Consider the following 16969-nt stretch of genomic DNA (forward strand, 5'->3'; position numbering starts at 1 on the left):
TATCTGATCTTCTTTATTTATTGGTCCATTTTGAAAAGGTCAGAGAGGCTGACTGAAGGGCAGCCTGACAGAAGGCATCCCTGCCCAGTCCCAACCTTAGTCCGGAGGCCAGCTTCTGGTGTAGCTGCAGACCTGTTAGCTGGCTGATTTTTTGTTTGTTTGTTTGTTTGTTTGTTCTTGTTAGTCAGGACTGTCACAAAAGGCAGGCTCACTGCCTAGAAAAGAAGACTGCACTCTCACTTTGAAGGTAGAAGCTGATGGTTAATCCTGGTAGGAAAAGAAGTACCAGGCCATGGTAACGAGGGTTCTAGGAGTACTCAGGTCCCAAGAATGGTGGCGATTTGCCAGGGCAAAATGGAGTAATGAGTCCTTCTTCGATGACCTGCAGAGCATGTCCTGGATTCTACAGGCAGACTTTATCTGGATTTGAATTTTGTAGAGAAGGGTGTGTCCACTTCTTCTAGGCCTCTCCTGGTGAGCTGCTGAGAGGCCTTCTCTCTCGATGCAGTTCTAGTTTTAATACAAGACAGACGATGCCCAACATGTCTGTGCCTGAGGAGCACAGGCGTTTAGAACAAACGACTTACGAGAGATCCTATAGCATTAGAAGAGAAGCCAGCCAGATGACAAAGAATTGGGGCACAATGATGAACTTCTAGAGACAGACCCAGATCTTTGTGATGTCACACACACACACACACACACACACACACACACACACACAGAGTGTGCCTTATTTCTTAACAGGATATTTGAGCAGAAGGGAGGCAGGGTCTTTTGTTCTTTAAGTTTGTCAGGGATCCAGCCTGACTTATTAATCTCTAACACAGTTTCTGGTAGGTCTAGCACTAGGAAGGGAACATGGAAGGCTAGTTACTTTTGTTTCCACTGCAGTTCATACGTGGAGAAAAATCTGTGGACAGATTGACTTCGAAAGGACAGGAGAATACAGCCCTACTATGTGCCCTAATGAAGCCAAGAACTGGGACAATTGTGAGCAGATGTTATTGTCTGTCACACGTCAGTGGAAGTGGCATCCATTTTTAATGTGACTGAGAAAAATAATTGGTTAGATATCGCAGGATTTTTTTTTTTTTTTGGTAGAGGGTGAAAAACAGCTTGCAAATGGGAAGGGGGGGTAAAAAGACCTGGTGTAGCCCCTATATTTTAAACAGAAGGAAAAGATGACATCGGGGACCAGAAACAGAAATTTCACTTCTGTGCTGTGACAAATACCAGGGAGATGTAATTGCAAAATGAAGCTGCAAATGTCTCATCCAGGAGCCAGGTAACAACCTGCTTGGCTTCATAAAGAAAGAATAATATCCAATTAGACTAAGTGTATTCGGTACGTGAGTGACAAGCCCCGGAGACCTCAGGGCCTCTGGGGCCCCCAGGGCGGTTTCAGGAGGCTGTCTCCAGACCTGTCCGGGGCGTGAGCATGTCACACTGTGCCCTGTGCCTCCCAGCACACTGCCACGGCTCTTCCGAGGAAAGAAATGAGGTGCACATTGGGTGGGGGTATCTACCATTCTCAACCATTAGGACACAGGCCCTTTGCCCACCAGATTATCCTTGCTGCTCTGCTACTCATGACCTGTGCATGCAGGGCTTGTGGTAGGGGCCATGTCCTCAGGTCTCAGAGTCCCTGTGTTCCCAAAGTCGCTGTGACTTCTCACGCTAGGGTGTCGAGTATTGCATAGGTCAGTTCCAAGTCCTGGCTTCATCAGAACCTCCTTGTGTGACCTCTGACCAAGCACTGATGCCCTGTAACTTTCCATTTTCCAAATCTTCAAAATATGGGGTGTAATTGTTCCTCATCCCTAGAGTCTTTGTAAGGGGAGGGTCTCGATGAGCTCAGTGCTTGAGTCTCAGTGGGTGTCACAGCTATGATCAGTCCTCATCACCAGCATCTACAGCCCTGTCACCCTCTATCCACTTGTAGGTTCTCCTGGACCCTAGACCTCCAGGATCCTTCCTCAGTCATACCTATTGGCTCCACTAGTGATGCTTTTAACTGCCACACTTAGAACTTGGTAAGATCCCCGAGTCTACGGTGAAGTTGCCAGCCTTCTTCAGCAGGCAAGTCCAGGTCTCTGTTTATCAGAACTTTTCATTTCCAGCCACGCCCCCAGCAGGTTTAGCCTGCATTCTCTTCATGGTTTGATTTAATGGTTTTCGTTAGTGAGATGCCTTGTTAGTGCAAAAGTAAGTTGACTGTGAATAGTCAGTAAACTGTAGGGAGAGCCAAGCAAGCGCTCCCAGTGTCAGGCAAGAGGGGAGGGTGTGGCTCCATGTGTTTTACTTTTATCCTGATGACAGATTTGGCACTGCACCACATTCAAACAGGTTTGTATGAGAGATGTCCTATTGGAAGGTATTTCATGCAGTGTGGGGCCGTAAGCACCAGGCAAGCAAGCAAGCAATTGTTTCACTCATTCACACAGGATGTTTTCATGTGCAGAGGCCCAGGGAGAAGTCATTCTGGAGGTTGTGGGACCTCATCTTCTGTACCTGGCAGGTTCTGAAGTGGGTGGAGGAGCTGGGAATGGAGTATGGTCAAGCAACTACCCCAGTCTTCCAGAATGCAGGAGCCAATTCAGCTGGTTTGGAATTTCATCTGCCAATTCGTTTCTTGAAAATTTGGGATTTCAGCTGTAGCCTCCTCTCCCCAGGGAAACAGAGGCAAAGGGTCCCACCTTACCCAACAACTCAGGTATTTACCATTCCCCTTCTCCCTCTCCTTGCTATTTAGTTATGTGGATGGTTCACCAGAGCACCCAGGCATGTGAGGAAGGCTAGGGCTGTTTGGGGCCAGATGTCACAGCTTGCCTGTGTTAGACGACAACCAGTTCTTTATCTGATTCTCCTGTGAACCAGTATGTAGACCACTTTCCTTCCCCGCAAGCCGTGGTGATGTAATGAAATCTATGATCCTCACACTGAGGCTGGAAGGTTTTCTCCAGATTCATGATTCATAGAATGGTCTTCATTCCAGAAAGCAGAGGGGAAGGGGGCACTTGGGGGGCAAGTCCGTTCACAGGGTGTCTGTGTCTTCTCTGTGCTGTGGTGGTGCAAGGACACATACCCACAGTCATGTGCAGTCTGTGGAGACAGTGATTTGTATTCATTAGAGTTTTTTTGAGTCTAATTGTTTTAAATCTGCCACTTTTGTTTGTTAAAGATACGGATGTCTGGCCATATAGGAAAGCGAGGTGAATTTATTGTTGCAATTAGGTGCTTCACAATTTGAAAACTTATCACTTAAATTGGTGGAGTGTCACTTTGCTGCAACTTGATGTTCAGAAGTCCTCAGAGCCCAGGGCTGATCTCACGTGCAATTTAGCAAGATCTCAGTGAGACGAGGCAAGTCGCACTTGACAAGACACAGAGAAACACACTGAGATGGATTTTTCCAATGCCCTCCTCCATGGTAGAGTAGGTGGAAGGCGGGTAGACCACAGATTGATTTCTGTGTGACTGGTAAGTTAAGTAGAGTGAAGTTTAAAAAAAATAAGGACCATTGGATTTGAAGTTGCCTCATGTCAGGATACGCTGAAGAAGTTACTTAATATGCTAATATGAATCTAGACGGACGATGCTTATTTCTCCCTCTATGCTAATTTGTGTTGTCTGCGTATCTCTGCGCCAGGAGAACAAGTTGTCATTTATTACCACAAAGTGATATCCTCACAGTGTAAGAGAGAGAGAGCTAGCAAAACACACAGACTGGCATCAACAACCAGCGGGATCAGAATCGACACAAGCTGCGTGTGTTTCGCAGCTGGGCTTCTCTTTAATGTGACTTTAAACTGTCGCAGCCCCACGGTGATGGAAGGGCCCTCAGAGCCTGTCCCCCCTGATCATATTCCTCATCTGCACAACTTAATTCTTTAACTGGATGCGTCTCAGCTTTGCAAATGACAGCGTTCGTTGTTTTACATTCTCCCCAACTTTGGGAAGAGTCATTTGACTACCAGGTAAATACATCTGCACTGCCACAGGGGGATGACGTGTCAGGGGTAGTGGAGACTCACCATAGAACCTCCTCTACCCTTCTTTTTAACTCTCATCTCATTTATTTATTTATTCATTCATTTGTGTGTGTGTGTGTGTGTGTGTGTGTGTGTGTGTGTGTGTGTGTGTACACTCATATTGGGGAAGATGTCTGGAGGTTATGAGGATGGTTTGTGAGAATCAGTTTTCTCCTTACCCAGGCGGGCTTCAGGGATTCAGATCCGGTCACCAGGGTCTTGACCACTGGGCCATCTTGCTGGCCCGGTTTTCTCCCCTCTTGCTTTGTCCTTCCTCTTGACTGTGGTGATGGCCGTGTGTGTCCACACATCCGTTAAAAGCTGTTGAGTCGTACATTTTAAGTGGGTGAAGCATATGTGAACTACATCTATCTGAAGCTGCACTATTTTTAGAAAAAGTACCCCTTGAATTGTCTTCAGTAGAAAATGCTCTGGAGACTATATTTTGATTAATTCAAAATTAATTTATGATGGGTTCTCCAATGGCATGTGCAGACACGAGAGGTGTTTGCACAAGCTTATTTGAGATGTTCATTCAAATTCTCTACCAAATGCTGCGTACAACATGTTATGGTTTTGCTTGGTATGTTTTTCAGTTGGGGGTTATATAGTTTTTGGGGGTTGGGGTTATATTCGATATCAGCAGATCCAATGCGCTATATTATGGAGTCATCCATCCACGCAGAAATTATAACATTACCTTATACTTCTGATTGCACACACCGCCATATATAGAGCTTTTCGATGTCCCCTGTACAACTTTGCAAAGCAAACCATGCTTGTTCAGTTGCAGTAACGACCAAACTGAACAACCCCCTGTGACAGTTGCAGCCTTTGGTCCCAACTATATGACAGGAGTGACTGACAGACAAGCCCCCCACACCTCTGTATATTCTGCTGCTTCCTCAGCAGCCTGCCCTTGATTTTTTTTCCCCCCTCAGGTCAGAGGTTGGAATCCTCAGTTCATTTTTACCATCCCGTTGAACTCAGCAGTCTCACGTTGTAGGTGTTTTAACCTGTGACTGTCTGTGAATATTCATTCATTTGAAGTGTGCTTAGTGTTTTGTTTTGTTCTTTTTTTCTGTATGATGCTGAGAGTGAGAAGGGCGTTTATATGTCCCATGATATTGAAACGTTTCCAGGTCACCTGACGAATGCTGAGGCCAACAGAAAGGCTGGGACAATAAACATCCCCACTCTGGAGTGTGAGAGCAGGCAGTGCAGCTACGGGCAGTGCGCGGCCAGGTGGGAGTGATCTTCTCATCAGGAACTGTTTTTTTTTTTTTTTTTTATTAACTTGAGTATTTCTTATATACATTTCGAGTGTTATTCCCTTTCCCGGTTTCTGGGCAAACATCCCCCTCCTCCCTCCCCTTCCTTATGGGTGTTCCCCTCCCAACCCTCCCCCCATTGCCGCTCTCCCCCCAACAGACTAGTTCACTGGGGGTTCAGTCTTAGCAGGACCCAGGGCATCAGGAACTGTTCTTACATCTCTCTCTCTCTCTCTCTCCTCTCCAGTCCCGTCTCCTCTCCCTCCTTCCCTCCCCCTTCCCTCCCCACCCACTCCCTCCCTTCCTTCCATAAACTCTGGTAGTTTCTTTTGGGCTCATTCAAATACCAGGATTGAAATTATCTATTGAAAACCTTAACTTTATTACTAGAAGCTAGAAACCTTTATCTAACGTGTTTTTAATTTACTTCATTTTGGCCTTCTCATGCCACGTACATTTAGATTCCTTAATTTCTCTTTCTCATCTAAATGTACAGCGAGTGTGTCTTCAAGCAGGTGAGCCCCGGAACTGGCTTTATTTCTATATATCATACCACCAAGTTAAGCTTGATTCATTTGGATTTTTTTTTTTTAAATCTCCAGAGCTTTGAGAATGACTTTGAAACGTTCTCTACTTTTGGAGCTTAGAGAAAATAAATCTCGAATGTGCTCCTTATTAATTCACCTGCTTGGGAAGTAGAGATTAAAGGGTTTGTTGGGGTTTTCATATTTTCTCCGATTTCTGTTTGTACTGGAGCAAACTGCACTTTGCACGGAGTGGCTGAACCTTCATAAAACACAAAGATTCCATTATTGAGATGTGGAGAACTAGGGGCAGGGCTGTGTTATAAACAGGCCTAGAACTTCCCATGGAGCTGTCCTGTGTGAGCCGTGAAGGACTTGGTACAGTATTTAATTAGGTGAGCAGTGGACTCAGAGTGGGACCAGAGGCATTTTCTGAGGAAACAAAAGCTTTGCTTGGCTCCCCTCAGAAGGTATTTTGAGTGGAGTAAGCGAATAAAAGGGAGCGGATAAGGAAGGGATTTCCTTTGCAGAGAGACAGAAGCTGCTTCTCTACTCTTTCCTATCCGGGGATCTAGGAACCCATGGCTGCTCATCAGGTTCTCTGGAACTGAGAAAACGCAGGGCACAGCGCAGCCTTGCAGTCGCCTGGCCGCTCTCCCTGATCTGGTGTTCCTGTGCCACCCCACAGTGGGAAAGCTTGTGATTTGTTTTTGACACATTTCTCTTTGATTTCATACTCTCATTCATACAGGTCTCGCCTTCCTCCAGTGCCTTCTTGGCACGGCCGACTCTGTGTGTTCAATTTGGGTAATTTTTCACTGCTCACTGAGTTTCCTTAATACATAATCTCTTTCCTTAACACTTTCGCTGTCTTCCAAGCCAGCAGTATAAAGATGGCGCCAGAGGGGTGGAACTTAAACCTTGTGCCAAGACCAGAAAGGTCAAGGTTCACGAGGTCCCCAAACACCCCACAGATTTACATCACTGGCCTTCCCTCTGCAGGCCGCCAGTGTAGAACATTCACGATTCACCAGAAGTCATGGTGTGACTTGGAGCAGTGGCCTTATTTTCTTTGCTTGAGGGCTAAGATGGCCACAGGGAAAGAAGCCGGCCAGATCCTAGAGGGCCAAGGGGGCAACACTGTCTCTTAGAAAGCTTGCGGGAAGCCAAGAGTTTTACAGCTCATTACCAACATGGATTTATTCAGGGCCAGGGGGCCCTACCTGCACCTTATTAGAAGTGAGTTTGGCTGTGACAGCATGGGATGAGAGTGAGGAAGGGAGGGAGGAGGAAAAGAGCCCCACCAGGTACAACATAGCTTGGGATAGATAACAGGTCTAGAATCTTTCATGTCCTATAAAGGACGTGCCGATCACTAGCTGAGAGGAAGGTGGGGAAGGAAGACGCGGCAAGCAACAGTCAGCTTCTTTGTAACGAAAGGGTGAAAAGACATCTCTTTTTTTGCAGACACGTTGCTGGCGGGACCTGTTAACTTTAGGCGTAGGCCAAGTGTCAAGCCTGGAGAGAGACGACCAGTGAGCAGCTCCCTCCTGCCATTTAATCAGCCCGCTGCTCCTCCGTATTTATAGCCCTGGAGAGGTCGGCCCATTGTTAGAAGGCTGAATTGTGATACTCAGCAGTTTACTCCTTAGGAGCTGGAAGCATTTCTCCATGGTGAATTTGTAATATTAATTGGCCATGTCAGCTCATGACAAATGTAGTGACATCTATTTCAAGTATTTCAGTTTTATGGTGCTGAAAAAGTGACACACGCTCGAGATAAGTAATCTCACAAAAAAGATCTTCGCACTCGCCGGTATGGTGCTTCCAGAATGCTCTCAGAGGAGCCGCGTGTAGGCTCTGTGTTCCACGGGCTGTCCCCTTCCTTTGCTAAGGCTGAGGGGAGAAGGAAGGAGGCGTACGGCCTCTGGAGATTCTGGCCGAGTTCTTCTGGAGACCGAAGCTTGAAGGAACACTTGTGACGCAGTTGTTACCTGATGTGGGTCGTGCTGCTGCTTGGTCAGACCTGTCAGGATAAGATAGGAGTGCCTTTCTCAATGTGTGGTTGGTTATTAGCCAGAGTGACTCCACACCTCTTCCTGACCTAAGGGGTTACCTGACCACATCTGGATCTATTTTGGTTATCATACTTTAGAGAAGAAAGGGTTTCTAGTTGCATTCAGTGTATTGGGAATGTTGCAGTGATCAGCCTGCTCCGAAAGACAGAAACACCAAGGCTAAGAGAGCCCGTGCTCACGTGGAATGTGTCCCTGGCACTTCTAAACGCAGCATAGATGGTCAGTGGCACACTGGGCGTAGGAGGATAAAGGAAGCCAGCAAGCCACCAAATGAAGGGACTGGAGATGGGGAAAGTGTCCAGGACACCCTGGTGTCCACACAGGAGTCAGGAGATCAGCAGGAAGGCAGGGTGTTGGAATTCCGTGCAGAGACCTGGCGGGAGGGTGCCTGTGCCCCAGCTGTGAGGACACATCTGCTAGTGTAGCTGGGAAACGGTTTTCATGTGGCTAGTGTGACTGCAGACTCCAACACTGCAGGGCAGCAACACTACAGCTCGAATGGGCAGAGCACGGCCTCAGATGTAGTGCTGTTCTGTGGTAGAGGAAGAAGCTGAGGTCTAAATGGGTGAAGCTGTGTGCATTTATCAGTAGAAGGACGGGGACCAGAAGATCTCTGCACAATCTCCCTTCTTCATAAAGAGTAGGCCATTTTGAGATGATCACCCCAAATTCTATCGCGAATGCTAGTGCTTGTCCACAAGATTCTTAATAAATAAATAAATAAATAACTAACTGACAGGCCCCAAAGAAGGAAAATAGATCTGTTTGGGATTCTGCCCTTTCTTCCTCAGCCTGTGTTACTAACTCCATACAGAAAGATGTTTAATAGCTGCCCGGCATCCGAATGGAAATGCAGCCATCATTTATCTAACCGATCCCCAGTTGCTGGAGATACAGGCTGTCCACATCCTTTCCCTCCCTTGTGAAGGGAACAGCAGCAAAAGCACACAGCAGCCAGCAGTTTGTAGGCCTGCTCCTTCCAGGGTAAGACCCTCTGGCGGTCCTGAGGTAGCCTATTCACTCACCCCCTTGAAAGATGGCAATGCAATCTCCATGTCTTCCCTGAGAACCAGGCACATTTACCAATCAAGGCTGTGAAGGGAAAAGCTGGAAGGCCTCTCCCTGTGTGCTTCCTTCATTGTTAGCGAAGCTGAACTCTTTTTTTGTGGATTTATTAATACTTTTTATTCTGTAGATAGCCTTTTCTTGTCCTGGGTTAATATCTATCTGGATGACTCTACATTTATGGACAATAAGGACGTTTGCATATCTGGGTACTAAGATGTTAGCATATTTCCATACTTGGGTCTTAAGATGGTAGCCATCACTGAGTCTCTCACGAGGATTTCTCACAGACATTTTTCTTTTCATTTTATGTTCGAATCCAGTGACCAGCCTCAGCAGCTGTGCTCTCTGCTGCTTGTTTGTTTGAAAACACTTCCTTTGTGACATCCAGTGCACTTGCATGCCTTTGGTTAGCCAATCCCCAAGCCCCCTTGTTTAGTCCTCCCCTACCCCACCCCTCCTTCAGTTAGCCCTCCCCCAACCCCTCCCCTTATTCCTAACCTCAGTCGCTTCTTCCTGAATTGTCTGTCTTGTACATTCGTTGTGATTATTAGCGGTCTTAATTGTTCCGATTTATGGGTTTCTTCCTGACTGTCCATCTCTTTGAATTCTACCCCATGCTCTGGTTCTTAGAATTTGATTAACTTCTGCAGCCTGTGCCAAATATTAGCATATTGTCCCCTGTCTCTACCCACGTCTTCAAAAAAGTAAACAGCTGTGCCACTGCCATCACGGTTCCTGCTTCTTCTGCATTGAAAGGACAGACAGTAATAGAGATAGAAAAACGCCAAATAGAGAACAATGGAAAACAAAACCGTATTTTGACTCCTTGTGCAATGAGGGACTGTGCACACTACTTCACAATGATCTCTTCTTAAGCTGTCTTCAGGTCTCCTTCACATGTGGGACGAGTGGAGGGGAGGGGTTCTCAGGCTCTTAGAGGTGAACCTTGTGGAGTACTACGCTCAAATTCTGCACTCCAGGCTTGAGTTTAAATTATACTCAGTTTGCACCATGCAAACCGCGCTGCCTCCCGTGACCTCAAGGAGAAGGGTGCTTTGAGTCTCCATATCTGACATAAAAGGCCTTCTGTCGGAAATCTTCACATTCTCAGCAGTGCGGTGGAATCGGCAGGGTTAACCTATGACTCTCCTTGCCCGGCCTAGAAATTGCTAAAAGGAATGTGCTCCCTACCAAGAGATCTCGAGACTTTTGCTGTGTGGCCGAGGTTTCACACCTGAGGTTTCGTCCTTATGCCACTCCAGTGGACAATGACAGGAAACAAAGGTGTGCATCCAGATTCGTCCATTGTCACACTGAGTAGGGGATGAAGGCCAGGCCTGGCCCTGCTATGGTTCCAGCTGCTGGGCACATTGGCCAAAGGGCATGGCAGTGTGTCAAAGGCGAAGGAAAGTTTCTACCAACTAGCAGGCTCTGCTGAGAGCTGCTCCCACATGTTAGGTCCCTTACACCTTATAGACCTTCCTGCACTTGTAAGTAAGGCTTAAAGAGAAATGACTTTGGATACCATATTATTATCATTTATTATTGTTATTATTATTTTTAATTATTTTGGTATATCTGTGTGTATGTCTCTCTCTGTGTGTATGTGTATGTTTCTGTGTGTATGTATGCTTGTGCATGTGCATTTGTGTGCACTTGCTTGTGTTTATGTAGGTCACAGGACAGCTTGGTACCATTCTCTCCTTCCTCTGTGGATCCTGAAGATTGAACTCATGTCCCAGGGCCTCTGTGCCCAGTGCCTTTACCTCCTCACTGACCAACAGTGAGCACTAATATTAGTCAACCGTCTGCTTCTATTCACCTCTGTTAGTTCAAGTGCCAATGGCCACCCTTTCTGTTACCGTCTTTCCCGCAGGTACCTTCTGTCTGTTTGCAGTCACTGCCAGTGACCTCCGAACATGGCTAAGGAATCAGTTTGTCTGTGGGAGGCTCAGTCTTGCCCACTTTGTGTTTGCCACACGAACCTTTAGCTTTTGTGAGTTGGATGCTCCAAGCTCACAGAATTCCTGGCTGAATGTTAGCAGTCTTTCCAGCACTTGCTGGAATCCCGTCATCCCGACTCAGTTTTACTTGTGAAGCCTAGGCACCTGTGTATATGTCTGTGCCTCGGTTACACCTTCCACCATTTTCATTCACCAGTCACTGGGATGGTTGTGACGAGGCGAACCTAGAACCGTTGGCTTGCTGTGACTGTGTCTGTCGTGCAAATCAAGGTCATGGTTTTTCTCTATGGAGTCATTGGCTTTTATATGTGGTAAATCATGTCTACCCACTGGACCCAAATGTGTATTTCTAGTTTTTATACCAAAGGAAGGACAAATGAGGAGTCACTTGGGTTAACACACACCCCCTGGCACAGTCAAATGGGTGGAACCTTAGGCATCTCTATATTTTGTTTCACCACAAGATGTCACTAGGACACCATACCAACATAGCCAGGAGGTTATCTCTCTGGCTAAGAGACAGTCATCAAAGACCACCTGGCTCTGGCCATGGAGAAATCTTAGTCAAAGCTGCAGGAAGATACTGTCACGAATGCTGGGATCCCATCTCTTGGAGCCTTTATGAGAGAGGGCAGGGCACAGGACGTAAGTTCTTCTCATATAAGTTCATCTTGGAGACCAAAGTGAGGTAGCAGTTGACCCAGGGAAGACATCAGAATAGATTGTGTCTCTGAGTGAAAGTTCATGTGGACCAACAGATATTTTATTCTTTTAGATAAGTCACAATTTCAGGTAACTTAAAAAGTAGACATTTTAGGATTTTTAATTTTGATTTTTTTGGGAGGGATAGTCCATTAGCATAATAAGTTAATCATCCATTAACAAATGTATCATTGAGGTGTGATATAAGTCTCGTCTCCATTCTAGATGTGTGGGAGAAGTTGTATGAGCCTGGAGCTGTGGTAGTTTCGGTGCCTAGCAGCTCTACATCAATACTAGAGTGTTTGAACCTTTGGTGATGGATATACTGAAGTCGAACCTGGGAATGGTGGCACACACCCACAGTCCTAGCACTTGGGAGGCTAAAGGAGGAGGACTGGAAGTCAGAGGCAGTTTGGGTTATACTTTGAGACTCTACCTCAAAATAAATAGCAGTACAGAAGACAGTCAGATGTAGCAAGTATCACCTGTCCTTATTCTTGTACATTGGGCCACTTGTTATCCTCAATTATGCCAGGGTTGGTTCTCATTGAGATATTTGCTGTCTGTTCCTGGAGTACCTGTGTGCCCTAGTTTTATAGCCCCATGGATATTTCCTATACCTGACGCCATGCCTTCTCAACTTGGTTAAATTTAACAGACCAATAGGGATAAACATGGATTTTCCATTGTAAGAATGAAGCTAACTGTCACACTGTCGATACTCAGAAAGTTTTCATAAATCTGTTTCAAGGAAGAAGACCCAGGGGTGGGTCCCAAGCTCTTTATCATCCACCAAGTTTCTCTTTTAAACTGAAGTGAAGAATTAAGGGGCCGCATAGATGGTTCAATGGTTAAGAACACTTGCGGCTGTTACACGGGACCCTAGTTCGATTCCCAGCACCCACACAGTAACTCACACCCGCCAGTAACACCAGTTCTAGGAGACTGGATGCCACTTTCAGCATTCACATATGTGTATGCAGGCAGTGCACTCATATGTTATTTTCTTATTGAACTGGAGGCCCTGCCTCCACATTGTCCTTTACATCTTATAATTTAAAGCATCCCCAATTGGTCAGAACCTTGGTGGTTCTCTGTAGCCTCATCGTTGGCTTTCCAGAACACAGGCTAATCTCCTTAGGGACCAAGTGTTCATTTGCAGTGTCTTTTGGTTTCAGACTCTCAACCTAAATCCTGGGTTTTGGCTTAGTTACATCTCGAGTTTTACTGTCCTTAACTCATATGAGCTGCAGGCCTGCAGACTGCACATACATGTAAGCCACAAGCCTTTAGAGCACAAGGAATCCTGCACAGCTTCACTTTAGGGCAGGCGGTCTGAGCTATGATCCCAGTGCATGGGGGTAGAGGCAGGAGATTGAGTCTGATGCTGGTCTGGGCTACATAGTGAGGCCTTGTCTCCTGAAACTAACCAACTAACCCACCAACCCACCAACCAACTAACCAACCAACCAACCAACCAACTAATCAACCATCCAACCAACCAAATAACCAACCAACCCACCCTTTCCCTTTCCTCTTTGACTCCTGGCTGCTTCGTTCTTCTTCCTCCCTAGAGCAGTCTCAGCCCCTCCCTTGATTTGTTCTTTCTAGTTCAGTATAGCCCAATCTATCCAATATCCACAGGAAATGTTGGAACCAGAGAGAGGCAAGTGTTTGGTCTAAAATCACATTTAGAATGTTCCAGTGAACCTCAGAAAGGCCTGGGTCTGTAGCTCTGTGTCCCCATGGAGTATGCTGCGGGGCAGCAGGGTTGCAGCATTCATACTGGCACCGACTTTGAGTGGGCCGCATTCCTGGCAGCCAGCCTTGGAAAACCATTAGTAATTTTTAACATTGGAACTGATGAGAAGGGAAGCCGATATCGCATTTTGGTTACGTTGGTGAATGCATTCATCTCATCATACCCTGGGTGACTAACCATGTAGGTTCAAGTTGCAGCTTTCCAGGGAGAGCACTGTCACCTGTAGAGTAACCATTTCCAGAGTGGGGCATTTTCATAGGCTTTCAGGGAAGTGCCTCGTTTTCTTCAGCTAGAACAGCACTTCTCAAACCCGTGGGTCGTGACCCCCATCAGATAGTTACACCGTGATTCATAAACACAGCAAAATTACAGTGACAAAGTAGCAACAAAATAATTTTATGGTTGGAGGGTCACCACAGCATGAAGAACTGTATTAAAGGACTGCAGCATCAGGAAGGTTAGGGACCACTGGGCTGGAAGCTTGATCTTAAATCCACTTCCAAGGGCCCTGTAGAAGGGAAGGTGAATTCACTGTTGTAAATCAAATGTCGTAAGATCAGGGAAATACATCAGCCAGGACATTGAAGAGGAGGCTAGTCCCTCTCTGAATGTGTATTCTCCCACACATTCTGATGTTCGTGTCCCACAAGCTTAGGTTACTCAAGGTACTTCTCATCTATTCACACAGAAAACGACAGCCACTTCAATATTCCCAGGGGCCTGGCCTGGCTGCATCTAGGTAAGGAGCATGTGTACCCAGTGTCCTCTTCCTCTGCTCTAGCTCTGGCTGCTGTATCCATCTTGCTACTGTGCGGCGGCTGGTGCCTCTGCTGTTGTTGGGGAGACCTAGGGAGAAGAGAGGAGTGACTGAGGACACAGATGACTCCAGATGAAAGGCTGCCTCTCAACGTTTTCCTTTCGAACCGAAGTCTTTTGAAGACCCTTTCATGGCTCTTGCTGTCAGACTGAACATGGGTTCCCCAGGAGAGGTGGCTTTGGCATGGTCACTGCGTGTGTCCACGAAGCGATTCATATTACTATGCAGCTCGAATTTGCCCTTTACAATTTCTGAATGCAAACTAATGAGCATTCAACTATGCAACTGTGAATGACAGCAAAGCACATGGTAAGGTACCCGCAGAATCCAGGGCATCCGAGACACGCTCTCCGGTGGCCATCAGAAATAGCCAGCTAGAACTTTGCTGCCCGATTTCCATAATTGTGTAGCTCTGCCTTTCCCTAGTTAATCTGTTTAATAAACTCCCCTGCAGAATCTAAATGCTTAAATTTAGTTTCTTTTTGTCTTCATGGTGTTTATCATTGTTAACGCGGCATCAGAGTTGCCCGACTTTCGTATCATGATAAATTCATAACCCGAGAGAAGGCAGAAAACATAATTATTATCAATTGCCTCTCTCCCGGAATTGCCATTGGCTGAGAAGAGCAATATGTGAACTTAAGGAGTAGCTGATTCAGAGAATTGCAGGGCCGGAATTGGGCCTGTCTTGACGGCCTGGGCATTGTTCGCAATGACTTCCCACTGGACTGCTCTTCAGGGTTGCCCAGGCCCTTTGTTCTGCAAGACATGCTAATTTTTAAAGAGGCCAGTTTTCCTTCTAGTCTGTAGAATTCAGGTACTCGGTCACTCAATAGGTCCTGAGTGCCTGCTCTGGCTTAGGCATAGATACTAAGATCATGCGTCTGTGAATGAGGGGGAGGCCTTGGTATCCTTGTACAGAAGTTAGGACAGAAGTCAAGACATAATCTGTGCTCCAGCTAAAGGAGGTACAGTCACGCACACTCTTCCAGAGCGAACGCGTTCACTGCTCTACTCAGAGCCTTAAAAATCACCTTTTAAAAAATAAACAGAGCAGGACAACTTACAAAAGAAGATTTTCAGTTCTTTTGAGGAAGTCATGTTAGCGTTTTGGAGATCAGGAGCAAACTTACATGTTCGTGGAGTTACAGCTGGAATATTGGGCCTCGTAAGAGAGTTTCTATGCGATGTCTCTTTCTTACATTCTCTGCTGACTGTAACTCCTCTGGTGCCTCCTCACCACAACAGTCCTGAACCTGTCGGTCTAGCTTCTGTCTTGAAGGGTGCAAACCCAGAGCTGTGGAAGATGTTTGGAGAGGTGGCCCTTTTAGGCAAGATGCCTTAGTCAGGGTTTCTATTGCTGTAGAGAGACACCATGACCACAGCAACTCGTATAAAGGCAAACATTTAACTGGGACTAGCTTATGGCTTCAGAGGGTTAGTCCATTATGGCCATGGTGGGAATCATGGCAGCGTACAGGCAGACACCGTGCTGGAGAAGGAGCTGAGAGTTCTACATTTTACTGTGTAGACAGTAAAAGGGGGACTGTGTGTCATGTGGAACTCACAGTAGCTTGAGCATAGGAGACTTCAGAGTCCATCCCCAGCAATACATCCTCCAACAAGGCCACACTTCCTCCAGCAAGGCTACATCTCCTAGTGGGGCCACTCCCTCTGGGCCTATGGGTTTATTCAAGCATCACACAAGTGTTTCTTAAAAGGGACCAAATTGTCAGTGAGAAGTCTTTGTCTGAATAGATTCTGAGTCAAGATAAGAGAAACCAAATGTCAGAGTTGGGGATTTTTCTCTAGAGGCTTAAAATAATTATTTTAAGCTTGCCTAATGAAGGATGATTAGATGATCAAGTTTGTTAAAAGCTACAGAAAAATATAAACTGCCCCTCAACTCAGACCTCATTTTCTACTAAATATCAAAAATTTGAGAAAGGAATAGATGCCCATGTTGGTTTCTAGACGTGTTGTCTCTGTTTGCTGGTCTACCTTTCCCAGATGGTGGGAGAAAAGAAAGAAACAGACCTGTATAGCTGTGGCTGCAAGTGGCCGCTTTCAGCTGGGAGCGTCTCTGGCCCAGAGCAGACACTGGAGCTGTGAGTCTCTGGGAACACCGCCCTTCCCTGTGTTCATCTGAAATGGCCTGAGAACATTGCTAAAGCCCGCTGTCCCTACCCAACGTGTACTGCCACACCAAGTTGTTCGTCTCCCTTTGGGACACTTTCTTTTCCAATCACAGTAGCCACGTATTTAATTTCCTTTTTTCTTTTGTTTTATTGTGACACCTCTCCCTTTCCCATGTTTTTCAGCCTGAAGTATACTATTGCTGACTGGATACTTGAGGATGATTTTAATGTGTTACCTATTTTATGTTCGGCTCCACCCCACCAGCGGGTTTCATTATATATGTGTATTATGTTACATTGTATATGTGTATTATTGCAGTTTAACCAAGAACTTACTTTACCTAAAAAAGTTATCCGTTCCTTCAGAAGTCCCTACAATGTGTTTTGATCATATTCATCACCCCTCCCCTCCCCCAATCCTCTTGAGACGCACTTTTTTGTCACCAGTAATCTAACATGTGTCCTTTAATAAGAAATAAAAAAAGAAACCCCATCCAATCCATCTATGCTGGCCAAATACTCTCGATTGGTGGCCTTCCACCAGAGGCTACACTCTTAGTAAAACTGACTCCTCCTTCCACAGAATTGCCAGTAGCTCCCCTGCTAGGGTG

General features: G+C 46.1%; 1 protein-coding gene across 27 annotated transcripts in view; it reads left to right on the top strand.

The window, feature by feature from the left end:
* Positions 1-16969, top strand: part of Wwox (WW domain-containing oxidoreductase) — a 927977-nt gene that overhangs the window by 103241 nt on the left and 807767 nt on the right. Inside the window, exon 7 of one of the 27 annotated variants that reach the window (XM_087594251.1) lies at positions 14092-14690. Coding sequence (XP_087450377.1) covers positions 14092-14142 — 51 coding nt within the window. The 3' untranslated portion in view covers positions 14143-14690. 27 annotated transcript variants of the gene reach the window in all.

Source organism: Rattus norvegicus, chromosome 19, assembly GCF_021556685.1.
Source record: "Rattus norvegicus strain SHRSP/BbbUtx chromosome 19, alternate assembly SHRSP_T2T, whole genome shotgun sequence".
Taxonomy (NCBI): domain Eukaryota; kingdom Metazoa; phylum Chordata; class Mammalia; order Rodentia; family Muridae; genus Rattus; species Rattus norvegicus.